General features: G+C 40.0%; 1 protein-coding gene across 1 annotated transcript in view; it reads left to right on the forward strand.

The window, feature by feature from the left end:
* IQGAP2 (IQ motif containing GTPase activating protein 2) overlaps positions 1-27,731 on the forward strand; it is a 293,435-nt gene that overhangs the window by 235,331 nt on the left and 30,373 nt on the right. The window contains exons 18-27 of the mRNA XM_081233018.1: positions 3,486-3,569; positions 4,695-4,766; positions 5,437-5,506; positions 9,103-9,311; positions 17,226-17,375; positions 20,434-20,597; positions 23,009-23,233; positions 24,463-24,603; positions 24,955-25,039; positions 25,686-25,918. Of these exons, the coding sequence (XP_081089144.1) occupies positions 3,486-3,569; positions 4,695-4,766; positions 5,437-5,506; positions 9,103-9,311; positions 17,226-17,375; positions 20,434-20,597; positions 23,009-23,233; positions 24,463-24,603; positions 24,955-25,039; positions 25,686-25,918 (1,433 nt within the window). The remainder of the gene's footprint in view (positions 1-3,485; positions 3,570-4,694; positions 4,767-5,436; positions 5,507-9,102; positions 9,312-17,225; positions 17,376-20,433; positions 20,598-23,008; positions 23,234-24,462; positions 24,604-24,954; positions 25,040-25,685; positions 25,919-27,731) is intronic.

A 27,731-nucleotide genomic window follows, 5' to 3' on the forward strand; every position in this document is an offset into this window, starting at 1 on the left:
AGAAAAATCACAGAAAAAGCTAAGAATAGATGCCTTAAAATACATTTTCTCATCTGAAGATGATAATACCCATTTTATCGCAGGGTTGTAGGGATTAAGTGGGATAATACACATAACAGACTTTGCCCAGTATGCAGCTATTAAGTGCTCAGCAAGTGTTCGAAGTGATGAGGCGGTAGAGATTGTGACTCAGAGGGCAGGTAGTGGGGACCCAACATCCAGGTGGTTGGATGGCCCAGGAAGAGATCAGAAAAATCAAGACAGGATAAAAGAGTTAGCTACAATATTTTTTTCCTTGAACTGAAGAAAGCTGAAATGCTACTTTGTAGGAAAAAGCATAATAGTGAAATACCAAAACTTAGCCCTGAGAATTACTAAATTATTGAACTTCAGGTCAGAGAGTGCCACAAGCATTGGGGCAAAGAAAAAGAAACAAGCTTCTCTGAAGCAAGTGCAGGTTGTCAGGAGCTGTGGCAGAATCTGGGGCTGGGAGGAAAGGGTTGACCTGATGGGACAGTCCTTCATTACATTGTTTGAATGTAACTGACTACTCTTGCAGGTTGCGGGATTGTACCTTTAAGCAGAGTGGGAAAAGAGGTAAATATTTAGGGTTTTCTTGGCTAACAGAGAGATCACAGAATTTGTGCTTCAGAAGTTGGTAATTTGAATATTACTATCCTGAGTGCCCAATTATCAAGCGAGGCAACCAATGTAGCAAGCCAGATTTTCTAGAGATTGACAATTAGAATCTATAAAATAGAGCAGTAACTTCTGAGGTCTAGGTATCTTGGGAAACTCCTTTGTTACAGCTGAATTGCACAGAAAATATATTTATGGTAACAAAAAACAAAAAAACATGGCTATTATAAATTTTTACGCAAGTTCTCATACCAGTCGAGAGAGATTGATGTTTTTGTAAACGCCTTGTCTCTGTTTATAAAAAGCTGCTTCTAAATGGCTTTATGGTTTAGAATTTTGTCTCCTTTTGCATTTTTATCAATAGCTCCTTCCTCCCAACTTTATACCTATAATTGTTTTTAATAAAGAGCCTCTAATTAGAAGAGCCTGCAGTCTCTGGGCCTTGCACAGGAGTTGTGCTGTTAGCACAGAATGAGAAAAGCCAATCCTGATGAAACTAAAACTTACAAACTAAAGAAGAAGAATGTTAAATTTTGACATAAAATAGGAAGCCTGTAGTACTCTGCTTCTATCTACCAAAACTTCAATACCCAGCCAAGTTGCCTTGGTTTGGAAAGGTAGCAATAAAAATATAAATGTAGATTCCAGAAAAATCTACATAATCATTAAAGGGATGAAATACAAAATGAAATCTTCAGGAAAGTACTGTTGGTGAGCATTGAATCCTTAGGACATTAAAAACAGTACCAAATGGACAAGTGGGTTCATTCCACCCGTGCAAACATGCTTCGATATTAGATCTTCTGTTACTACAACAGATTCCTTATCCAGAATCTTTGAGAATCTGAGCTAATAGAGATTAATAGTGTTTCTGGAATTGAGATAATTCCAAAAAAGCAGAATGAGAAATTGAGCTAATCGCAGTATCTTGGTTGCCTTTCAATTTGGATCAAGGAATGGGATGTATAATATTATTGGCACATCTGCACCTCTGTGCTTTAAAACAGTGTTAGCCACAAAAACACGAGTCACCATTGAGACCCATCATGACAAATAAGTTACTAGTTAGATTGCCATTAGTATGAATGCAATCACAGTTTATCACCATTTATTTGTCAATATCCTGTTCTCTACATATTTTCGGTATTACAAACAATGCTGCAACAAATATCCTTATATATTGTTTTTCTACACAGGTACTTATATTTCCTTAGGCTAGGTATATTGAAAATTAGAAACACTGGGTGAAACGCTAAATAATTTTAAATTTGATACTGCTAAATTCCCTCCAGAAAGGCTATACTTTTTTGTACTTTTCCCAACCCCTACTCCCCATCTATGCTTTTATTCCCCTCACTGCTTGGCAATGAGTGACGTGACAACTTTCCCAAAATTTCTCAGACTGACATTCAAGGCTCTCTCAAGCTTAGAGCCATCTCACATCTTTTGTAGAGGTTCCCAATATTAGTAGAATTGTGTTCTGTGGTTCCCTCTTTCAGCCAATTCAAGCTACCTTCTCTCTTCCAAGATCCCTCATAGTTTTTGACCCATATGCCTTCTTGTTTTCTAGCACTATGGTGGATTGCTTTAAAAGCGTATTTGTAAGATGTTTCCATTGGGGGAAGCTGGATAAAGGGTACATGGAACTCAATGTATTACTGTTGCAGCTTCCTATGAGTCGATAATTATTTCAAAATTAAGTTTTTTTAAAGAGCATATTTATCATTTCTAGGGATTTAAATTGAGAGGGAAAGTCTGGAGCAAATACTCAGTTGGGTACTTATTCCATCATGACTGTTTTGTTTTGAATCATTACCAAAAAGTATATTATTTTTTAAATGGCAATAAAATTCCGCATACCTTTTTAAAAAGAAGGAATGAGGTAGATTGACATATGCAGATGTGAAAAGAAATTTATAAAAAATAACTTGAACAAACAAACAGAAAAAAACACTTGATTTTGGGGAATTCCCTGGTGTCCCAGTGGTTAGAACTCGGCGCTTTCATTGCTGTGGCCCGGGTTCGGTCCCTGGTCAGGGAGCTAAGATCCCGCAAGCTGCACTGCGAGGCCAAAAAAAAAACTTGATTTTTTTTGTATTTGTCCTTTTTAACACAGAACTTGTATTTCATTTCTAATCTGAAAAACAAAATCAGAGAATTGGAGTGAATTACAAAGATATGTTTCAATAAAAAGATTCTCAAAAATGAATTGGAATAAACTTTATAACAGCTATGGATTTATCATTCTAAAGATACCAGTTTGTGTCCACTTCTTGCAAATGTTTCCTGTAAAAGTTCTCTTTGATGGCGATAACCTTGTAAAGCTATGTTGATGAAGCCTCATTAAACTTTATGTAAAAATAGATGCAATAATAAGAGATCAATCACAGTACTCCTATTTTCAGGGATCCAGAGTCATCTTCCTTTTCACTCTGCATCACAGTGGCCCACTTGTTGGAGGAAAGCTAATTACTAGTCATTATTTTGAAGCACCTTATATTGTTACCAAATAATACCAGCACCCAATTGATCTGTTTGTATGTTTCAGGGCAATTCCAGATTATTATCACTTCTTATCACCCAGGGCCTTGGTAAAATTAAACTTTCAAACCGGAAACTGGGCTTCCACCTGGTAATTTCCCAAACTTGGGGCAAGCCTCAGGTGTGAGCTGGTATGCTCTGCCCAGTTTTATGCCCACCCCTAGAGATGGTGTCCAGATGAGATTTGGAAGGGAGGATCCCTGACATTGTCCCAACTCAGTGTCTCCTGAGATGTACTCCGTCCTTGCACTTTCTAAAATAAACTGTTACATGTAAGTAATTCTGTAACTCATTATTTTCCACAGGCTTTTTGGAAGGGACATAAACAGCGGGCTTCCTATATGCACAGGCGACAAATGTTCATTGATAATATTCCTTCTGTTGTGAAGGTAAACATCCTTTCCTACCTTAGTGCTTGACTTAAACTTTTCCCTTCATTTTCGTTTTGCTTCTAGAAGACAGACTATGTTTGAGCCTTGACATTAGAAGCAAGTCCTGGGTTTGAGTCATACCTCCACTACTCACTTAGCTGATCATCTTCAAGCAAGTCCATCAAAACACTCTATTGTCTCTGGTCCTTTATAATATATGCTCTAACAAGTCCAAATTAATTATTTAAATTCTGGAGGAAACCCAGTATTATTTTATGGTCTTCGCTAATAATGTTTAGAATGCTCAAAATTTAACAGTGCAAACCTTAGTTGTAACGCAAATGCAAAGCCAATGACAAGAGAAAGTAGAGCTAAGTTAGGGCCTGTATTTAGGTGGTGGGCTGGTCTAACCCAGCTTCCCACCAAGACTGGTTGCTCCGAGCTTAGAGAAAGAACACGCATTGGAGTGCCCACTGTCTCAGAGCTGAAAACTAAAGAACTGTATGGCAGTGAACATGTAGAAACTTGGAAATCCAGATCAGAGTCACAAGAGTGGGACTGGAGCGAGATGGGAATCAGATGAGATTTGTTAAGACTTTTTAAACTGTGAGGACAAAGAATGACATGGTCTAGACCCCTTGTGCATTACTAGCTCCTGAATGAAATGTCCTTTGCACACCCTGGGACACATGCTTATTTGCTCAGAAAACCATGGGTCACAGTTGGTCCCTCGTGAGACCTCTTGAGATGTTTTCCTGTAAAGACCTAAAGAATATTCGCTGCGTTTAAGAGATGTGGGAAGCAACCCTGAACTTAGTTTCATTTGATCCCCTGACCCGTGGCAACTCTCAGCAAAATGCCTTGCCCGCTTGGCTTTTACTTACTGAGATTAAAGCAAAATAGTACAAAGAGCTACATTACCTTCCCCACCATAACGTGTAACATGTTCTGAACCCCTAGGAGAAAAAGCAACGAAGCAAGTAGAAGATGAAGATTAGGCTTTAGATGTTTATTAGTTGGTAGGCTGCTAATTTTTACTTTTTTATCAAATTATCTATCAATATTATTTTTAAAAGACTCCATAAAGAGATATGAAAGGTTATCTGGTAATTGCCTGGATTTCTCTTTTTAACTTATTTTTAGATTCAGTCCTGGTTCCGGATGGTAACAGCACGAAAGAATTACCTCTCACGACTGCAGTATTTCAGAGATCATGTAAGAGACACGCATGTGGATTTTTATCCTGGCTGAGAATGAACTAAATGAATACTTTGTTGAATGTTGGCATTGAATGATTTTTATTAAATGGTGGAAATGAACACTAGGAGGAAAAAATAGGTTTTAGAACTCAATGTGATACTATTTGGACACTTCTTACATTTTTTTATTCAGAACTCAGGTTCAGAGTGAGACTTCACCATTCAGAACTGGAAAGGAAATGGGTGAGAGAAAACTGATGTGGGCTAGTAATGCCAGGGAGAAAAGATTCAACTTTCCAACATTACTTGTAAAGTGCTTATTACTGCTAACCGAGTAATTTAAATAAACACCCACAGGAGGAATGTTTTTAGGATCTTTGAAGAATAGATATGTGAACATAGATTGGACCAACTAAATTTGGTGGTAAAATTCTTTGCCCTTGTTAGATCTCTCTATTTAAACGGTCGCTTTGCCATCTTGTTTGTTTATATATTTTAGCTAACTTATCTGCCCCTTTCTTCAAAGAGAATGCAAAAAGAAACATCGACTACACCACAGCTAAATACTAGCAGTCTAAATAGTGTCCCTTCTGAAGACGTTGTCACTTCTTAAATAGTTCTAAATTCTAAAATCGCGGAGTAGGTGGGACTCTGGGAGGTTGTGACTGGTCTTATTCTTTTCGCAGAACAATGAAATTGTGAAAATACAGTCTCTCTTGAGAGCAAACAAAGCTAGAGATGACTACAAAACATTGGGTAAGTGGGAGCATTCTGAGACAAAGTATCCCTTATCAACCAGGCAAGGACAAGTTATTTCCATCTGAGTCACTTCAGTGGCTGCTTCAAAAACAGAGGATGCCCGTTATTTCCAGTAGATTTTGACCATCTCAGGCCCCAGGTTCTGAACCAGTACACAGAGGAAGATGTGATGACAGGAAGTGGGCCTTTCTATCTAAATGGAGTGGGGTAAATGCAGTGGATGTGATTTCTTCTTCAAAAGGAATGGGCTGCATGGGGTGGGGGGATAAAGTAGGAGTTTGGGATTAACAGATACACACTACTATATATAAAATAGATAATCAACAGGGACCTACCGTATAGCACAGGGAACTATACTCCATATCTTCTAATAACCTATAATGAAAAAGAATATTAAAAAAATGTATATACATATACATCTGAATCACTTCACTGTACACCTGAAACTAACACATTGTAAATCAACTACAATTTTTTAAAAATGGAGTTGGCATAAATGCTGATTTTTTATGTTAAATTTGAGCTAGAGGCAGGAATCTAATGCAAAAAGCCAGAAGATAAACTTAAATTTGAATACTGTTTATTACCTGGCCTGTGATTTTTTTTCCTCTCATTTTAATTATGAAACATAGTCGTATGAGAAATTTGGAAATATGAATAAGAAGGGAAAAAGCACACAGTTTCACCTCCCAAAGATAACTACAAACATCTTCCTATAATTTCATTCTGGACTTCTCACAGTACCTATGGTTTCTTAAATCGTCTTCCTTATACTAATAGTATATGCCATTTGTAGAAAGTTTGAAAACAGCAAAATAAAATAAAAATCACCCAGAAATAGCCTTTACATTTTGTGCTGTCTTTTTCAGTTTCAGCTCTGCATACGTTTGTCATTCTGTTGTTGTTGTTGTTTTTACATAGTGAAGATCATTCTTTATATGCTAAATTTTTAACATCCTTACTATCACAAGAACATGTGATAAAGAGCGTGTCCTAGATTAAGTATAGAAGGGCTTGCTGATAAGTTTATTAGTACTGCCTAAATTCTTCAAATATTCAGGTCATTCAAGATTAGTTTTGAGAGGGCAAAACAAATCAGTGTGTATTTTAGTAATGAAAATGGCCATTATGTTCTAACTGCCTTGTTTCTTACTTTTTTTCTTTTTTTTGGAGGAAATAAAGAACTGTTCAGTAATGTTCCTAGCACAGTGCTACTAAGTAGTTTCACCAACACCCTTTATTGTTAAAATCTGTCTGAATTATGGAGTGAAGTGTATGGCCTAAGAAAGATGCTTCCCTGGTACTTGTTAAGGAAAAGTATCCGGCAGCCTCAGAGGCCAGGTTCTGCCTCAAGCCCGTGGAATCTTCTGGATACTACCTCATTCTACTAGATTCCAGAAGCCGGCATGCAAACTGAGGGAGGAAGGGTCCCCAGTCTTTCCAATGCCATACTGCTCCACTTTGGAATTGATGAGATTCGTCTCTTAGTTGGTAGATAATCTTTAATTTTTTATAAGGAAGCTGAATAGGGGGTTTGTTTTCTGAGCACTAACACACTAAAGTAGGTAATTTAAGGATAAGTTTTCCAAACAAACACAGGCTGCTTTTCGTTTCCTTCTGGGGAACATGTTTTTGTGGGTGGTTGTGATGATGCTTGTTACTTGCTTACTTTTTTTTTTTTTTAAGTTACAAAGATAAAAGAAATTCCAGTTTAAAAATCTAGGTGATTTCCTGTTAAAGCATAGAAGGCAGATGGAAAATATGTTAGTGGATAGATCAGATCAAAACTGCTCTGGGTTTTGGCAAATAGGGTGGCTTTGTGGTAACTGAACTGTAAATTTTCATTTCTTTCTCAATTCAGCATCTTCATAAAACAAAGGCATTTTTTTAAGCTGAAAAACAGATCACTTTTATTAGTCTGTCATGATTCATTTTCACCCATTCCCCCCAGAGAGGCGCTGAATGCATTCAGGTTTAGAAGTTGCTGGAACCATAATGTGGCCACTTGTAAGTGCTGACTGTTAAGTTGTGTGGTTTCCTGAAATGAAAGTACCACAAAGTGGTATGAAGATATCATGAAGATGCCAAAAAGCCAACTGTTGATAGAGGAACTATTACATTTGAGCCATAATAATTAGTAAGACTAGAATATTAATTTGTTTCTACCAGGCCTGTTAGCACATAAACTGATACACAGTTCTTCAGAGCCAGGAGAGAGAACTTTAGACACAAATGCGTTGGCTTATGTTCTCTCAGCTACGTGAATGAGCTCTGGTGTGTGCCTCAGGCTGTTTCTGAAATGGTCATGTCATCAGCAACATCTTTGCTGAAATAGAAGGAAAATAAATTCACGTATGCTTCAGTGATCAGGAAGAAAAGGGTCCCTAATCCAAGGTAACTTGGAATCTAGTGGAATATGAGGCATTATTATCCAGTAGATTCTGAGCCTGGAAGCAGAATTGGACCTCTGAAGCTTCCTAAGGCTTTTCTTTGACAAGTACCAATAAAGACCATCAGATGGGGGACAACAGTAATACAGATGACTCTAGATTTGGTTGTTCATGATGAGTTCAGGCTGTTAATTGTGTTGTTGGTTGAACTCTGTATTCCTTAAGTGTCAAAATGCCACACAACTAAACAGAAGTATAAGGAAGCTTGAGTAGGGCCTTGGAAGTAGAAGAGAGGATGGTTACTGAGGCCACCACAACTGGACTGGGCTCTCTCAAGTCATCTTTTTGTTGCTGTGTCTAATCATTCAGCATTGAAGGTCCAGGTAGTTTCTTCTTAGAGTTTACCCAGAGCAGATCTCATTACACACCTTAAAAAAATTTTCTTTTTCAAAGTCGCAGTGCAAGAGAATTAAAGCACAATTAAGGTTCAAGGCACTAAGGGAAAGCCCTTGTAGAATTTATATAGATATTCCTCTCAACAACTGAGCCTGGTCTCTTAGGTGCTGAATGCCCTCCCTGGTCCATGCTGAAAGGACAGGGACCCAATTCAGTTTCTAAAATTGCTTCATTTCTGCCAAGTAGAACATGTGTTCCAGTTGTCATTCTGTTGGCTCCTGTTAGACCTTACAGTTCTCCCTTGACTCACCTTTTCTAATTCACCTTTCACCTAATTCCTGCTCCTTCCCCAAGGTCTTTTGGGCTGGGAAAACAAAAAACAAGAAACAAAAAATCCTCTTTCTGCTTCCTGCAGCAAGAACAGAAATCTCTTATCTGGCTCAGCCACAAGCTCTTAGAGCCGGGGCAACTCACGTTAGCATTCTTTCCCAGGTTCCTCATCAATAAGACACTGATAGATAGAACTATCTCCTCAGTGCGTGGTCCTGGGAACAGCATGAGAGAGGGCTGATAAACGGGTGCTAGACGAGGAATTAGTGAGGCCCAACCTTATCAGTGGCGTGCATTTATTTATATGATCCCTTTCCTCGTCCAGATTTGACATGAGGCAGGATGATTCACTCTGGAGACCAAGCACGTCCATCGCTCTACTTTTCTGTCAATGCTTTATTTAAAGACCTGATTTCTTTCCTACTGATGATCCGTTCAAGCATGCCCAGTTAAAGCACACCTTTCCTTTCCTTGCAGTTGGCTCCGAAAACCCACCGTTAACAGTAATCCGCAAATTTGTACACCTGTTGGACCAGAGTGACTTGGATTTCCAGGAGGCGCTGGAGGTAGCACGATTAAGGGAAGAAGTGGTGACCAAGATCAGAGGCACTCAACAGCTCGAGAAAGACCTGAACCTGATGGACATTAAGATTGGGCTTCTGGTGAAGAACAGGATCACACTGGAGGTCAGTGGGGTTTGTGGGACTGTTGGTTCCCAGAAGAGAGAAGACAGTCGTATATTTGCCCACAACTCTCTGGTCCAGCTAAGTTCCTTTGGAGTCCAGAAGGAGTGGCCCAAAGTTTATTTACCATTTTCATGACCACTTTATGGTCTTAGACCTGCAAAATTCTGTGCCCCCCTTTTATGACATTTGGTAAGACTTCTATACCATTCTGAAAGGAAATTTATGTGAAATAAAACCAACTTACATATGTACCTTCATAGCAAGGCTAAGGCCTTTCTATAAATATAAAAGAGAAATTCAAAGAAATTAATTTATAGTAAAAATACATATTTCAATATGAAAATACATGGGCCTGATGCCATTAGATGTGATAAAGTTACCAGAGACTTGGGCCTCTTCACAGAATAACCACAGATTGAGAGAGCTACAGATGAGACTGGTCAGGTGAGTGGTGGAACTGGCCATGAGTTCTTTTTTCCAAAGTGGAGAACAACTCTTTGTAATAAGCCCTTGAACAGCAAAGTGTGGTCTTCCTCCACCCCCCACCACTTGACATGGAATTGCCGTCCTAGAAAATTAAGTTTATATTAAAATTGTGAGGATCTATGTTGTGCTTATATGTAAAATGATTAGATTCTAGGCTCAAGCAACTACGCACAGAATTTTGAACTACGTGAGTGACCAGTGGGACATTAAAAAATCCAGCCATGCGAGATGTGGACAGTTATTTACACAGGACCATCCTACAAACTGCAGGACAGCAGAGCATCTGTCCTCCCCAGGCCCCGCTCACTGGAAGCCAGTGGTGTCTCCAATCCATCAGATGTTAGCCCTCCCCCCTGCACATTTCCAAAATGACCCCCTACAGAGTGGCATTTCCCTAATAATAGCCTCCAAATAAATAATGCTGTAGTTCTGTATCTGTGAGAAACCTGCCAGTGTCAAAGCTCCCCAAAACTATGTGAAAAGTGTCATTTTTACCCAAGAAAAGGAGATTTCCAGGGTAAGACCTCTCTCCATGTCCCTGTTCCCATGCCACGTCAGTTTTCAGAAAACCAACAGGGCAAGGCAGGGGAAGTTGACCTTCTGGATGCCCTGAGAAGGCTACAGTGGGTCAGAGGTAGAGAGCCAGCTTCTGGTGTGGTTCTGGAAAACTACCAGGTGAACAGGCACGGGAGGCTACCAGCTAAGTGGACATGGGAACGCCTCACTCTTGTCTCCGGCCCTCACAGAGATACCAGCAAAATAGTGCCAAGAAAATAAGGAAACGAGAGCAACTCGTAAGACAGGAAATGATCATCTTTTCTAAATATTAAGGGAAAAAACTACAAATTTAAAAGTTCTGCTTTTAACTCTATTTTCATTGTTTTATCCAGAAAAACAATAGTACTTTAGTCTTTAAAAAAAAATAATGTGTTTGTATTGTTTGATACATATGAAAACTTTTAAAGTATAATATATTCCAGAAGGTCCTTCAGAGAATGCCTTTTATAGCTTTACACTGCTGTTTTACCCTACTCCCATAAAGTTGTAAACAGGAAATGCCTTGCCTTTTAAAATAAAGGCTTAGTTGCAAAAGAGTAGTAGAAATATGTAGCTTGTGGAAATACAAACATGGCAGATTTTCAGATCTTCATGAGTGTTTAAAATTTTTTAAAGCATTACTAATTGTTAGCATTGTGAAACAAAGTTAATTTTTCGGCTTATATTTTCAAACACCAAATATTTATCAAACACTGATTAGAAGTTAAACTAATGATTCTCAAGGAGGTACTCTTTTATCTTATTAATAGTAGCATTTTTGGTTTGATCATAAGAATAGTGCAGTTGAAGTTTTATTTACAGTAGCGAAATAATGGGGAACAACCCAAACCCGAAAACAACAAACAGAGGACAGGAGAACCAGTCCGACATGTATATTACACGGCCACTAAAAATAACGTTTCTGAAGAATATTTAAGGGCAGGGGAAAGGGTTGCAATATAATGGAGAAGAAAATAGTACCTAAAACACTATGATTTCATTTGTTGTAAAAAATAGATATACACTTAAGCTAAAAGAAAAAAATTAAGCTCTTTTTCTTTGCATGGTAGAATTAACCATATATATATATATATATATATATATATTTAACATCTTTATTGGAGTAAAATTGCTTTACAGTGTTGTGTTAGTTTCTGCTGTATAACAAAGTGAATCAGCTATATGTATACATATATCCCCATATCCCCTCCCTCTTGTGTCTCCCTCCCACCCTCCCTATCCCACCCCTCTAGGTGGTCACAAAGCACCAAGCTGATCTCCCTGTGCTATGCAGCTGCTTCCCACTAGCTATCTGTTTTACATTTGGTAGTGTATATATGTCCATGCCACTCTCTCACTTCGTCCCAGCTTACCCTTCCCTCTCCCCGTGTCCTCAAGTCCATTCTCTACGTCTACGTCTTTATTCCTGTCCCGCCCCTAGGTTCATCAGAACCTTTTTTTTTTTTTAGATTCCATATATATGTGTTAGCATACGGTATTTGTTCTTGTCTTTCTGACTTACTTCACTCTGTGTGACAGACTCTAGGTCCATCCAACTCACTACAAATAACTCAGTTTTGTTTCTTTTTATGGCTGAGTAATATTCCATTGTATATATGTGCCACATCTTCTTTTTTTTTTTTTTTTTTTTGCGGTACGCGGGCCTCTCACTGTTGTGGCCTCTCCCGTTGCGGAGCACAGGCTCCGGATGCACAGGCTCAGCGGCCATGGCCCACGGGCCCAGCCACTCCACGGCATGTGGGATCTTCCCAGACCAGGGCACGAACCCGTGTCCCCTGCATCAGCAGGCGGACTCTCAACCACTGCGCCACCAGGGAGGCCCTGTGCCACATCTTCTTTATCCATTCATCTGTCAATGGACCCTTAGGTTGCTTCCATGTCCTGGTATATATAGTTTTTAATTTTTTTTTAACAATGAGCATATGTTGAGAAAAAGGTTTAAAGGGAAGTGGCTTAGTTCTTGCAGAGCAACTCTAGCTCTCTCTAGTAACCATGTGTCTTACAATTCTTTTAAAATTGGCATTCCTTCTGGAAACCTCAGAAAGTCAGTGGGCGAGTGAGTGAAGTAGCTAATATTGGTTTTAAGCAAAAGAAGAGGTTTGGAAATGGAGACAGACAGCTGAAGTAGAAGTTTCTGGGAGGCATAGGGAGGAAGAAAGGTCTAGATTCAAAGTAGCTTGAAGGAAAACCAAAGTAGAAATTGAAAATAATCTTGAATTGCTAAAATTCCTATTGATGGGTGTGTCATATCATGTGAGTGCAGACTTGTAGGCCAGGGCTATCTGTAACCCAGGATTGAAATTTATTGTATTGCTTAATTAAACTTCTTTGCTGCTTTATGAGCATATTTCCTTCCTTAACCTCTCTAAGCCTTGTTTTCTTCACTGGAAAATGTGCTAAGTGCCTTACATGGATTGTTTTTATCTTCACAGAAGCTCAGTAAGATTGCTATCATTAAGCCCATTTTATAGATTTAAGGAAACTGAGTCTTAGAGAGGTTAACCTGAGCAAGGTCACAAAACTAACTGTGCTTTGCAGATACTCGTATTTTTATGACTCCAAAGCCCAAGCCCTTTGTCGTAGTCCACATCTTCTACAAAAGTGCGTATACTCTAGCATATTACCTGCATGCGGATATTCTGTTACCAGGGGGAGGGAAAAGATGGTGGCAACTAAGGCAACATTGAGATGTGGGAATATTATGAACAAGTTAAATACTGTTGCTCCTTCGAACCAGTATTCCTCAAATGTTCAATATTTATTGATAAGAATAGAGGACATGGGCTTCCCTGGTGGCGCAGTGGTTGAGAGTCCGCCTGCTGATGCCGGGGACACGGGTTCGTGCCCCGGTCGGGAAAGATCCCACATGCCGCGGAGCGGCTGGTCCCGTGAGCCATGGCCGCTGGGCTTGCGCGTCCAGAGCCTGTGCTCTGCAACGGGAGAGGCCACAAGAGTGAGAGGCCTGCGTACCGCAAAAACAAAACAAAAAAAAGAATAGAGGACATGAGATTTCTATTAATAAAAAGCATATGCCTCTTGGGGCTTCCCTGGTGGCGCAGTGGTTGAGAGTCCGCCTGACGATGCAGGGGACACGGGTTCATGCCCCGGTCTGGGAAGATCCCACATACCGCGGAGCGGCTGGGCCCGTGAGCCATGGCCGCTGAGCCTGCACGTCCGGAGCCTGTGCTCCGCAACGGGAGAGGCCACAAGAGTGAGAGGCCTGCGTACCGCAAAAAAAAAAAAGAATAGAGGACATGAGATTTCTATTAGTAAAAAGCATATGCCTCTCTTTGGAACCCCTGTCTGGGTTGGCCTTTGTCCCCTTCTTCAAGCTTTCCAAGGCAAACCTCCATTCACACCAGAGCTTTTGTGAGCCAGGTGTAATTTCACAGGGAAGACAGAAGAAGGGCTTATCCCGTTGAAGCGTGCTGCTCTGTACTTGGATCTCCAGCAGACAGACGGTTCCCGTGGCACAGCTGCTGGCTCTCCTCTCCCTCCCACTTCCCCTCCAGGGCTCAGCATTTGACTCCGCTCTTTCCCTTCCTCCAGTGCTCTTCCTGTGCTGTCTTCACCAAATCTGTTAATAATGCGAAGGAACTTGGTTCTGCCCTAGAGTTTGCTTACCACCCCACCCTCTGTTCTCTTCTGTATATGTCAAAAACATTACCCTAAAGATGAAGTCTGCAGCATAACAAAGGAATAGTCTCCAGTTTCCAGAGCTATTTCCATTGCAAGTAGTTGGGGGACATCGGGGGTGAGGGGGGCCAGTGATGGGGAGGTTAAGTACCAAGATTTTTTTTTCTTCCGTATATTTAAAATCAAGATAATTAATTTATTCCATGTATTTGGGGGAATTGAATCTCTACACATCACCAGTTATCTGAAGAGGAGAAACCTGGGTTAAATGGAACCGTAAGCCAGTTAGTCTAGTGATGTCTTAGGACTTCTTATAGAAGATACAGGTATCAGGCCACCGCCTGCCTAGACTTCTCCTGAACCTCCGTCTGGAGGTAACTACGCTTCCTTTCTTCATCTTGAATGTGATTTATATATTTGTGAAATAAGGGGGGAAGTGTCGCCTTCTTAAAATTTTTGTAGAAATGAAAATCAAATTCCTCCTCTTTCCCCACATAAACAATTAGGGGAACAGAAGTAAAGGATTAAGTCAAGTTACCCCTCTCTAAGCTGAGAATAAAGAAGAATAAATTCATAGACCTTGAAGGCAATGGATGTAACCACATAGAACTATCTAATCTCAACGCTCCAAGGGTTGTTTGGGGTTTTTTTTCCCCTACCTATGAGCTGACCCCAGCTATCGGAGAAGGGGGTGCTGGGGGGTGAATAGATTTGGAGCTTGTCCTGTACAGTGGTTCTCATCCACAGGGATAATTGGAAATGGGGACAGGCACATTTTTTGTTGTCAAAATGACAGGAGTCCCTACTGGCATTTGGTGGAGAAGGGCCCAGGATGCAAGATGGGTAGCAGTGCATGCACAGCAAAGCATGGTAGTGCCTGAGATGCCCGGAGGGCCCCCCTCGGGACTGGTGGTGGAGAATCCTGATACTGGCTGCAAACAGAGTCCTCATGTGGAGGCTGGGCTAAGAGCTCAGGGAAGCAGATGGAAGAAGTTTTAGGAAAAACAGCTTTCTTGCCACCTATGCTCTGGGACAGTGACCCAGTGTTCGGTGGCAAAGGAGGCATTCTAGAGCTGTGGCTTTCATGTAAGTCACGTGCCATTAGTGAGTCATGAAATCAATTTAGTGTATCACTTCAGCAGATTTTAAAAATGGAATAGAATAAAAGCAAGTTGAAGCGATCAGAGTGTGTCCCAGTAGTAAGAATAAGCATCCTTTCGTATAGTGTGTGTGGGTAAGTTTGCCAATAAAAGACATAAAATGTATTTTTTACTGTGGGTTTCCGTAAAAATGTTTGGTAGATCCTTATCTAAACGATCTACTCTGGTTCATGAGCCTTTAAGCCCCTGAAGGGGACACAGCAGCCTCAGTGACCTCTTGACAATGTTTCCAGCCACACGTTTTCCACATTTCCCTGTAAATAGTTAAAGGAGCATGATTGGGAGGAAAAACCCTTAACTTTGTTAAATATTTAGAGGCTTCTCTTCGCTTCCATTTCTTTCTTTCTTTTTTTTTTTTCTGCTGTATAACAAAGTGAATCAGTTATACATATACATACGTTCCCATATCCCCTCCCTCTTGCGCTTCCATTTCTAATTTCTACATTGCATATTTTTTGCAAGTGCTTCTGTAGTTTCAAAAGGTATAATTCATTCTTTTAAAAGTTACAGTTTAGTCGTGTTTAGTATATTCCCCAAATTGTACAACTACCACTTCTGTCTGACTCTAGAACATTTCATCACCCCAAAAAGAAACCCCAAAGAAACTGTTCTGGAATTAGATTGTGGTGACAGTTGCACAACCTTGTGACTAGATAGGACACCACGGAATTGTACTCTTTAAAAGGATGAACTGTATAGTAAATGAATAATATTTCAGTGGAAAAAATAGCCATATTCATGAACAGTCATTACCTATTCACTCCAACCCCCAGCCACAGCAACCTTTGGTATACTTTCTATCTTGATAGATTTGCCTGTTCTGGATATTTCATATTAATAGAGTCACACAATATGTCATCTGTTGTGACCAGCTTCTTTCACTTAGTGTAGTGTTTTTAAAGCTCACTATTTTGGAGTAGCATAAATCAGTACTTCATTCCTCTTTACTGATAAATAACATTCCATTGTGTGGATACACCACATTTTGTTTGCCCATTTATCAGTTGATGGACACTTGAGTTGTTCCCTCTTTTCAGCTGTTATGAGTAATTCTGCTATGAGCATTCATGTACATGTTTTTCTGTGGACATATGTTTTCAGTTCTCTTCAGTATTTACCTAACAGTGAAGTTGCAGGGTCCTGTGTTTAACTTCTGAGGAACTGCCAAATAACTGTTAATGTTGAGCATCTCTTTATGTGCTTATTAGCCATTTGTAGGTCTTCTTTGGGAAAATGTCTGTTCACATCCTTTGCCCATTTTTTAATTGGGTTATTTGTCTTTTTATTTTTGAGATGTAGGAGTTCTTTATAGTGTATTGTGGATACAAGTCCCTTATCTAATGAATGATTTGCAAATATTTTCTCTCATTCTATGGGTTTTCTTTATTGATAATGTACTTTGAAGCACAAAGGTTTTAATTTTTATGAAGTCCACTTTATTTTTTTCTTTTGTTGCTAGTGCTTTTGGTGTCGTATGTAAGAAACCATTATCTACATGCACAAAGATGTATGTACAAGAAGGCTCCCTACACACTCTGAAATAGTAATAAAATTTAAAGAAACTAACTGTCTATCAAAAGGAATATGATTAAATAAATTATCACACACACAACCCTAAAAGAAACCATTGCTTAATCCAGGGTAACAGATATTTTTGCCTAGGTTTTCTTACAAGAGTTTTATAGTTTTAGCTCCTACATTTAGTTCTTTGATCTCTTTTGAGTTAATTTTTGTTTATGGGATGAGGTCTGACTTCTTTCTTTTGAACCTGGATATCCAGTTGTCCCAGCATCATTTTTTGAAAAGATTATCCTCTCCCTATTGAATTGTCTTCGGACCTACATTACATCCTAAGAACAAATGCGTACAGCTTTGGAGAACAAATATTACAAAAGCCAAACTCACCTGCAATTTGGATTTTCTTAATTTCTTTAACATTCTCTGTCCGTTTGTTTCTTCGTGAAGGAAATGTGGAAAATTAATCTTTCCAACTGTGTGTGTCAGGGTGTCTGAGAAGGAAGGAGGTAAAGAGTACCAGCATAAAAAGTAGTAATTTCATAAAAATTTTTTCCAGGATGTAATTTCACACAGAACGAAACTGAATAAGAAAAAAGGTGGAGAAATGCAAATACTGAATAACACTGACAACCAAGGGATCAAAAGTTTGAGTAAGGAGAGAAGAAAAACACTGGAAACATATCAGCAGCTTTTTTATCTTTTACAGGTGAGAACAATTTCTTTCACTGTGAGTTTTAGGTAAATGCTGTGTCCCTGTTGGTGTTTTACAGTAGATCTTGTTCCATGCTAAGGCTATAATAGTTTACATGTTCTGAGCACTGTTAAGTACCAAGTGCTATTCTAGGTGCTTTATATACATTATCTCATTTTAATTCTTAGTACAACCCTGGGAACCATCAAAAAATAATTTACTGATATTCCTGTATTACATGTGAGAAAACTGAGACACAGCCAGTAAATGGTAAAGCAAGGGTATCGGGACCCTGGCAGTTTGACTTAAAACTTCAGCCACGCTCTTCATGACTACATTATACTGCAGTTATCGGCAGAAACAGTATAAATCTAATAATAACATAAGCAGATGCTGTCAAACATGAAAAAATTAAAGTAACTGTATGAAAAACAGATCTGTACCAGAACCAGACTGCCTTTCTTTTGAGGAAGGAGCCAGAGAGTTTGGATTAGGGAAATGGGATGCCTTTTTTATTTCATTATTTCCATGGCATGACTGTGATCTAAGTGAACAGTAATTTTCCATTGCTTCAATAGTGTGGGTGAGAACTAAGCTGAACTGGTTACGGCTGGATTCTGTCTGGTGGACTAGTTTTTTGTTTGTTTGACCATTGATCAACCTCATCCGCCCACCAGCACGTACAATTAGTCCCAGAGGAAACAGTGAGCGATAGTGAGAGATTGAAACAAAGCCTCCCCTCGGCAGGAAAACTTTCCCAAAAAAGGCGGATCAGCAGTTCTTCCTTGAAAGTCAGGTGACCCTGGGGCCGCTGCTGGTGGCCGTGAATCCGTCAAGGCGTGGAGATGCTTGAATCTTTGCTTGAGGACGTCGCTGGCATTAGGTGCACAGAGAACACATTACCCAAAATATAAATGAGGTGTGGCTAGCCCCGTTGAGAGAAGAGATGTTAATTTTGGTGGAGTTGAGAATTCTCTACTTAAGAGTGGAGAACAGGTGTAGTACTCCAGATGTCCACCATGTGGCAGCATAGAAGGAAGAATGTTAAAACAGAATTGTCCATGGAATCCAATGCTTAACAACAGCTTCCTTTCCAGAAAGAAAGGGGGCTCGCGCTAGGCAGGGAAGGTTTTTTGTCTGCTGAAATTAGGTTAATAGGCATCCACCAGTTAGAAATTTAATTTTAAGCATTTATCTTTTTTTTAATTAATTTTTATTGGAGTATAGCTACTTTACAACGTTGTTAGTTTCTACTGTACAGCAAAGTGAATCAGCTATACGTATACATATATCCCCTCTTTTTTGGATTTCCTTCCCATTTAGGTCACCACAGAGCATTGAGTAGAGTTCCCTGTGCTACACAGTAGGTTCTCACATTTATCATTTTTGACATCCATGAACTTCCAAGTGTATGAAGCTTCTTTAGGATTTAGTTTTCTTTTGTTGGATTTTGATAGAATTTGTGTCATTTAGGAAGGTGAAAATTTAGTCACTGGCCTAAGATTTGTATAGTTTACCCTGTTACGTAAGTGGAGGCTCATTAATGGGAAGGAGAAAAAGCATAGGAGCGTGTTTAGAATAATTCCACAAGGTTTATTCCCTAAACGATCCAAAACTGATAGAACCAGATCATGACCGAATATATCAGTTGTACTGAGTGAAGTGTCAAAAAAATCATTTATTTTTCTTCACCTTTTCTCCTGTCTGCTTTGGAGACATTAACCCAAGACCAATGAGGAAGCTATAGAAAAGCAAACGGCGTGGATCCCTTTCGCCTTTGGAAATTCTTAGCCAAAGTAGCAGGTCAGCTAGTATAGGTTTTGCTATGGGCTTTTCTCTTCTGTATGAGCCTAAATTTAAAGTTTTTAGGTCATCTGAGAGGAATGAGGCTTCTTCGGCTTTAGAGTAATTTTCCTTTCTCAAAAGCCAATATGCTTAGTGTGGGAAAAGAATCACCCCAGAATGCTAAGAAAAAGGTTGTCCTGAGCTGCTTATTCATAAAATTTCAGCCAGTCATTATGAGCTTGAAAGTTAAATCTAAGTGGTAAACTAAACTAGAATTAGGGTTTTCTTAAAATTTTTAAAGCCAAACTGCTTGAGACTCTTAAATACTGGTTTCCATGTATGGAAAATTTTCTTTTCTCATCGGAAGGAAGACGAAGAGTAGGACTATCAAATTTCTCTGTCACCTTAATCTTATATTTTTTCTTCTAACCTCCATCTGGTGTAACTCCTTCAGAAAAACCACATTACCACGAAGACTGGTGCTACATCTCTTGAACTCCATCCTAAGCTGAGCTACATGTCAATTTTTAAAAATTCTTGTCCATCTTTAAATTCTTTTTTAACATAAAGAGATTCTCTCTTCAGATACGAGGTCTAACAGCCACCCCCCTCTCTCTTCTCTTCTTTTTATCTTAGCCTTCTGGGGTGATTCTTTTCCCACACTAAGCATATGGGCTTCTTGTCAGGTTCTTCTGGCACTTCCCCCATGAACTATCCTGACCTTCACCCCTCTGTTCAGCCTCCCTGCCTCACTCCTACCTTCTCGTGCTTTCTAAAACATCATGGCCATCCCACTGTCTCCACATATAAATGTATCCTTTTCTTTTTCTTTCTTGTCTCAGAATATGGGATGTGTTTCCTTCTATTCATTCATCAGTCCTTCTAGGACAGTCTATCTGGCTCAGCCCTTGGTCCCTTCTTGCCAGTCTCTTCGGATACCAGATCTATCAGCCACCCCCCGCCTCCTGTGTTTCTGCAATAAATATTACTGTGTGGCTCCAAATGGTGTAGAGTGTACATAATACAATTATACTCCATTAAATATGTCATGATATAGTATATAAAATTTAAATCCTACCGTAACTTTCTAGTATAACTTCCTATAGTTTAGTATTGGTATTACCTGCTACCTTTTAAAGTCTTAATATGTGCCAGATACTCTTCTATATGCTTTATACATAATAAGTCATTAAAGTGCAAGGAACTGGGGACTCCTCTCTGCTTTTAATAATATATTAACATATAGTTTTGTGGGGGGGGGGTGTTTCTTCTTCTCACTTTCCTTCAGACAAATCCTCTGTACCTCGCTAAGCTGATTTTCCAGATGCCACAGAACAAGTCAACTAAATTTATGGATACTGTTATTTTCACCCTATACAATTATGCTTCCAATCAACGGGAAGAATATCTACTCCTCAAGCTTTTTAAAACTGCTCTGGAGGAAGAAATAAAGTATGTATATAAGTATATATGTAAAAATACCAATACCTTTTGTTAGTGGTGGCTATCTCTGATTTACTAAAATAATTTTAAAGTTATTCTTATAAGTTATTTATACATATTAAAATTATCAAATTTCTTGAGAAATTGCCACATCATCATAGATATATTCAGGTACAGCTTTCTCCCAGCAGTGATATGTTTTCTAATGCTAAATTCACTCTTGATTTTGCAAGTGTACAAAGCTCTTTGAAAGTCAGTGAGGGCTTCCCTGGTGGCGCAGTGGTTAAGAATCCTCCTGCCAATGCAGGGGACACGGGTTCGAGCCCTGGTCCGGGATCCTGCATACCGTGGAGCAGCTACGCCTGTGCACCACAACTGCTGAGCCTGTGCTCTAGAGCCTGCATGCCACAACTACTGAAGCCCATGCACCTCGTGCTCTGCGACAAGAGAAGCCACCGCAATGAGAAGCCCGTGCACAGCAACGAAGAGTAGCTCCCGCTCACTGCAACTAGAGAAACCTCGTGCACAGCAACAAAGACCCAATGCAGCCAAAAATGAATAAAATAAATAAATTTATATTAAGAAAAAGTCAGTGAAAAAACCTAATTAAAATTATGTGAGTAGTAAAGCCATAAACAGATGAGGATAATGATCTCTGCTAAATAGTTTTTCCTTCTTACTGGAATTTAAGCCGCTGCTAATTTATTTTTTACTCAGTTAATGTAAAAAATATGTAGGCAGCTATAATGAATTGGGGAGGGGGAACCCATGAGAAATGCCTTTAGCCAACTAGATGGATCTTAACTGCCTTCCTTACTTCTGGATCCCTTAAACGATGCTAATCCTATAGGTCTCTGAAGCTATTAGCCAGGCACCTCTGCCCTCATGCTGTCTATAAGGCAGCATGAGAAATAGGATTCATGAGAAATAGCAATGCTATGCAGTAGAATAAGGTAAGTACTAAGTGAATGATAAGCACAGTGTAACAGAGCAGAGGGATGGAAAGAAAAGTGCCAATACAGTCAATCGATAAAGATTGTATGGAAGAGAAAGGAGTTGACCCGAAACCTTGAAGAATATCTGCAGGTTTGTTTTTTTTTTTTTGGCTTTTTTTTGTTTTCTTTTGTTTTGTTTGCGGTACACCGGCCTCTCACTGTTGTGGCCTCTCCCGTTGCGGAGTACAGGCTCCGGACGTGCAGGCTCAGTGGCCATGGCTCACAGGCCCAGCTGCTCCGTGGCATGTGGGTTCCTCCCGGACCGGGGCACGAACCCGTGTCCCCTGCATCGGCAGGCGGACTCTCAACCACTGCGCCACCAGGGAAGCCCTATCTACAGTTTTTATAAAAAGAAATGGAAAAGGGAAATAAGGCACTATGGTGATAGAAACAGTATGGGCCAAGGGGCAAGAAAGATAGGAGATTAGTCTAGCCAAGAGGTGACTTAATTAGTGACCACCAGGAAAGTAAGGTTGGGCCAGATCATGGGAGACATTGAGTATAGGCCCAAGTGCTGAGGCTCTTTTTACTTTCTGGGAAGGTGTGCAAGGTTTTTGACGTGACCACATTGAGATTTTAGAAGATTGATCTGTTAGCCACATATGAGCAGGGTGAATTGGAGCTACACAGTTCAGGGAAATGGTGGGGGGCGGGGGCATGCATAGGAAAAAGGCACAGATTCGATTTTCAACACTGAGTTTGAGTTTTAGGTGTAGAACATGTGGGTGAAATATTTCCAATATCCAGCAGAATATTGGAAATTCAAGGCTAACTCCAAGGAAAGAGACAGGGAGCATCCTAACTTGTATACCGTCACCCGGTATTACTATTAGTCTAGGTCCATTTTTAGTTCATTCCTGCCTTCTAGATTGGAATTAAAGCTGAGAAATTATTTTTAGATTCTTAAATTTCTTGAATAAGTCATCTTACAAATGATAGCTTCCTTTTTTTTAAAATAAAAATAATAAATGGGGGATTCTGAGACCCACTTTATTAATGGACAGTCAGTCTTCCAATAGCCCTGATAAATTAGAATCAGGACATGCATTGTAGCTCCTGCTCTACAGGCCCTGTTACCACTGCAAACCTTTGGCCAAATAGGTCAGGCATGTTGTCTAGTGATGGAGGCAGATAGAATGGTCATACTTAGAGAGAAAGCTTTGCCTTAACTTCCCACAAGTTTCAGACTCAGAGGTTGTATTACAAAAGACAGCATGTGGGCCATGTCCACCAGAAGTCTCCTTTGGCTCAGGTGTGCTCACCAAATAGAGATGGGAGATAGCTTCCATTTAAATCACACCGTCTTTGATCTTCAATGGAGAAAAATACAGCCCCCCAAAGCCCTTGCCCGCCAGAGAGAATATACACTGTTTAAAACTCTATCCATAGAGGCAAACCATTTTGTTTGGTCTGGGCCTTTTTTAGGTCAAAGGTGGACCAGGTCCAGGACATAGTTACTGGGAACCCTACAGTCATCAAGATGGTCGTCAGCTTCAACAGAGGTGCCCGTGGACAGAACACACTGCGCCAGCTTCTGGCTCCGGTGGTGAAAGAGATCATTGATGACAAATCCCTGATCATCAACACAAGCCCCGTCGACGTGTACAAGGCCTGGGTGAACCAACTAGAAACACAGACTGGAGAAGCCAGGTAGCAAAGCCTGGGCGATGCTGGTTTTCAGTCATGTTTTACAATCATTTTTATGTGTATATTTATACATACTCTTAAACTCTGTTAAGCTCTGTTAAAAGAACAAAATTCACTGTGCACAGTCAGTTTTCAATCTAAGATGTTGTTACCTCCCTTAACATACCCATGCAGGCCACATTCTTGGACTCTTGCTCATCTTAAGCAGTACATGGTATTTTCAGATTTCGGTACCAGTTGATTCCCAAAGCCACAATTTCTGTAGTTCTCTCCCTTCGTTTTTCTTTGCTATTTCTAAACCTAGGCCTAGACCTAGACATAGACCTCTTCACCTGATAATACCTACATTTTTTTTTTTTTACAATTACCAAGTGAGTAACTTGAACATGTAAGCCTCAACAAGCCAGGTGGGATTGGCTTATTCTAGGTAGCGGTCTGTTGATCCAAGCAATCCCAGCTTTTAATTTCCTGCAAAAGGACGCCATGTGAAATCATTAAGATATGCACAGAGAATTACATGGGTGGTTATCACAGCACTGTTTGTAATCACAAAAGTTGGGGAAGGTCAAAATATTTAGCTTTGGGGAATCTGTTAAATAAATGTTTATATAACATAATCGAGTAGTAAGTAACTATTTGGAATGGTGGTATAGAAATATATTTGTTGCCTGGGTAAACTGTTCATAACATAGTTCTTGGTTGTAGTTTGGTACAGTGACTCATTTTCTGCATCAAAAAAAATGCATGTATATACACACACGTAGGATCTATACAGGATGTGTATAGACACGAACTGCATTACACCCATATACACACATGCGTAGCAGAGAACCAGAAAGTTATACACTAAAATAAGGAAAAGTAGTTGTCTCTGGGGTCAGTATTGTTTTCTTGTTGGCTTATATGCAAATTTTTCTGTAAAGAACATACTGCTCTTTATAATTTAAAAGAGAGAGGGGGAGAGAGAGAAAGTTAGCTGGGTCTACATTACCTGGGTCTGCCTGTTAGTTTGCCAGAAGAGCCCAAATGGAGAGCCTGGAGTCACCCTACTGTCCTGGTGGCAGAAGGTTCCATGTGGGTTCTCCCCTGCCCCAAGCAAACATTTTATCATTGGAGTTGGTGGGCAAACTCTACTTCACGATACAAAGCTTGATGGTAGAACCAATGTGGCAAGGATACACATGCTTGTACCTAAGCCCCCAATTAATCAGAAGCCCTCATTGTGGTTTCAGCAACCTGCCTTACGATGTGACCACAGAACAAGCTCTGACATACCCAGAAGTGAAAAACAAACTGGAGGCATCCATCGAGAACCTGAGAAGGGTCACCGACAAAGTCCTGAATTCTATCATTTCTTCCCTTGATCTACTGCCGTAAGTTGTATATGTAGCAGCTTTAACTTTCTTCGCTAGAAGTTCTTGAAATACTATGTAAAATAAACCCCTGTAGTGAAGATAGGAGTTTTCCTCATATTGCATTTACTAGTTTAAAAGTTTGCCAACATTTGCACTTTAACTTCATAACTGTTCTCCAAAGAGGGAACAGTACAAAACAGCGCTCAGGTATGATCATCCGTGGCAGTCCTGTGATTCCGTTACCATCTCATTTTGTGTTTAATTTTTAGGAAAACTGCTTGGCTTTAGTTGACTGGAACAATTGCTGTGTGTTTCTTCCTCACTTAGCCTTTTTCCATTATTTTCTTTTGTCATCTGTTTTCCATGTAGTTATGGATTGAGGTATATAGCCAAAGTACTGAAGAATTCGATCCGTGAGAAATTTCCCGATGCAACAGAAGATGAGCTATTAAAGGTAGATTTTCAAGGGTGATCTCACCATAGCTTCTCTTGGGGGTAGGAGCCAAAATTACCAACACACCATTTTGTAAAATTTTTCCCCTTGTATGACTTTTTTTTTTTTTTTTTTTTTTTTGCGGTACGCGGGCCTCTCACTGTCGTGGCCTCTCCCATCACGGAGCACAGGCTCCGGACCTGCAGGCCCATCGGCCATGGCTCACAGGCCCAGCCGCTCCACGGCATGTGGGATCTTCCCAGACCGGGGCACGAACCTGTGTCCCCTGCATCGGCAGGTGGACTCTCAACCACTGCACCACCAGGGAAGCCCTGTATGACTTTTTATAATAAGCTACAATTCTTCTGTTCTAATGGCTCTCAAGATTATTGTTATGAGGTTAATTGGGAGCTCTTATACATTATTGAGGCTCTTTATATTAGAGAATTTGGGGGGGACAGTAGCATATTTTCACCAAAAATAATTTTAACTATATTAGTAATGTGTGATTATATTTACTACCTTTACTTAACTCCTTGTTAAGATTCAGGTCGGAGAATGATTTGCTGTCTCAGGAAATGTCAGTTAATATTAACTTTTAAAAAACCCTCCAAACTCTTTTGAGTTTTCTCTCTCAAAAATAGTCTTTTCTTCTACATCCCTCCAGATTGTTGGAAATCTCCTGTACTATCGGTACATGAACCCAGCCATCGTCGCCCCAGATGGCTTTGATATCATCGACATGACAGCCGGAGGTCAGATAAATTCCGACCAGAGGAGAAACTTGGGATCAGTGGCCAAGGTCCTTCAGCATGCAGCCTCCAACAAGCTCTTTGAAGGAGAAAATGAGCATCTCTCATCTATGAACACTTATTTATCAGAGACGTATCAGGAGTTCAGGTGAGAGGTATCGTTACCTTTGGAGAAACTTGCAGGATGATGGGCAAGAGGAATGTGTGTTCAGTGCCCAGAGCTGGGCTTAGGGGCAGGAACCTCAGGGGGCTGCATGCATTTCTTGTACTGCTTGTTGCTGTGGGAAAAGAGGAGGGAGGCCGAGCAGGCCGGTTACTTCTGTCTGGTGTTCCCCATCCCCCCACCACCCCCAGTGCCCCTGTTACATTGAGTCATCCCCATGTGTATGATTTCTGCTATTGACAAGAAGAAATATTTAATCTTCTTGGTACGCTATAGGCTTGTAGTACTTAGAATTAAAGAAATCAAAATAACTAACTTCTGCTTTTCTGAACTTAAAAAGAGAGTATCATTTTGTCCCTTCAGGAAAAACTTGCCTTGTCTGCATCAAACAATAGTAGGAAACTGAGTATTTGGTTTGGGATGGTTGGGAGAATCCAGCTTCTATGTTTGTTGAGGATTGTGTGTGAATATGTTCTGTTCTGTTCTCGAACATCTCTTAAATATACATGTAAGACTTAAAGTCTATTGACTTTATAAGCTCTCCAAATTGTATCATTAATCATTCCACGGGGATACGGGAGGAGGATGAATCTAGCAGGAAGATTCACTCACCCTGAAGCTCTCTGAGGAAGCACGTTCATCTTGGCGTTCGCTTTCTCTTTTCTGCCATTCAGCCAGTCATACAAGTATGACATCTATGTGGCCTCTTTCACGCCTCACTTGGAAAATGATAATTTCCCATTCCTCAGTTTTCCTCTAGATTAGTGATTTATCTGTTGACAAAGATAGTTCATGATCATTAATCTCTTTCTGGAATTTGTGGCCTCTTGTGAGAAATTTTCCCCAAAGCCTCTTACTATGGGAACTCTTGATTTTCTCAAGCTGCTAATTTTAGGTCTCCTCACTGACTAAAAAAGTTACGTCCATTTCTCACAAATCCTTATCTGCTATTAGAGCCTCTTTTTACTTCCTTTTTTCTCAGATTATTCCTACCAAACATCTAAGTTTCCAACTCTTCTTCATTTAAAAGGAAATAAAACCAAAAGCCTCCCCTCATCTCTTATATTCATCTATTTTTTTTCTCTTCCACTCATATTAATCCTTTGTGTTCCTCAGCAACCATGAAAAATTATAACTAAAAAAGTGCAGGAAGGCCAGTTGTCATGTTGGAACATGGCTGCCTGCCATTTACCCTGCCCCGGCCTTGGGGTGGGAAGGCACAGGTCTTTCTGGTGTACAAGCCTTGGGTGCCCTTAGGAGATACACCAAGGATGATTTCAGGCATATGAAACATTTGCAAATTTATAGAATAAAATATCCACTCTACCTGTGCAAAGAATCCCTCCTAAACCATGATCGCAGCACACCTGGCATTTCTCCATCTCTCTGTTGAAATCTGCTGTAGCTTAAAATAGCAGACTTTTTAGAGTCTGAGCACTGGTGGAAGGGAGCCTTGTATGTATCTGTGTGTCTGGTCTTAACAGCCTTTCCAGCCAGCAACTGCTGTCTGGATCAACTAAGAGTAGAGTAGGCTTAACTTGAATTTTTGTCAAATTGGTAACAGAAACTCTGAAAGGGTGTTGAAATCCCCAGGAGTTTGTGCCAATTAAAGTAGCAAATTTGACTAATTGCTTTTTGGATTGTTTTCTCTACGAAGACTTGATTCTTAGATCAGGGAACATCAGTACTGACATTTTTGTGTAGATTTCAGGGGGCATTTTTAAAATCATATTTTTTAAATGACTTGCCCATAGTTTGATTACCTTGGGTCAGTCACAGGGCCTGAGGCCCTAAATGC

The sequence above is a fragment of the Mesoplodon bidens genome (genome assembly GCF_964165515.1).
Source record: "Mesoplodon bidens genome assembly, chromosome: 4".
In the NCBI taxonomy this organism is placed as follows: domain Eukaryota; kingdom Metazoa; phylum Chordata; class Mammalia; order Artiodactyla; family Ziphiidae; genus Mesoplodon; species Mesoplodon bidens.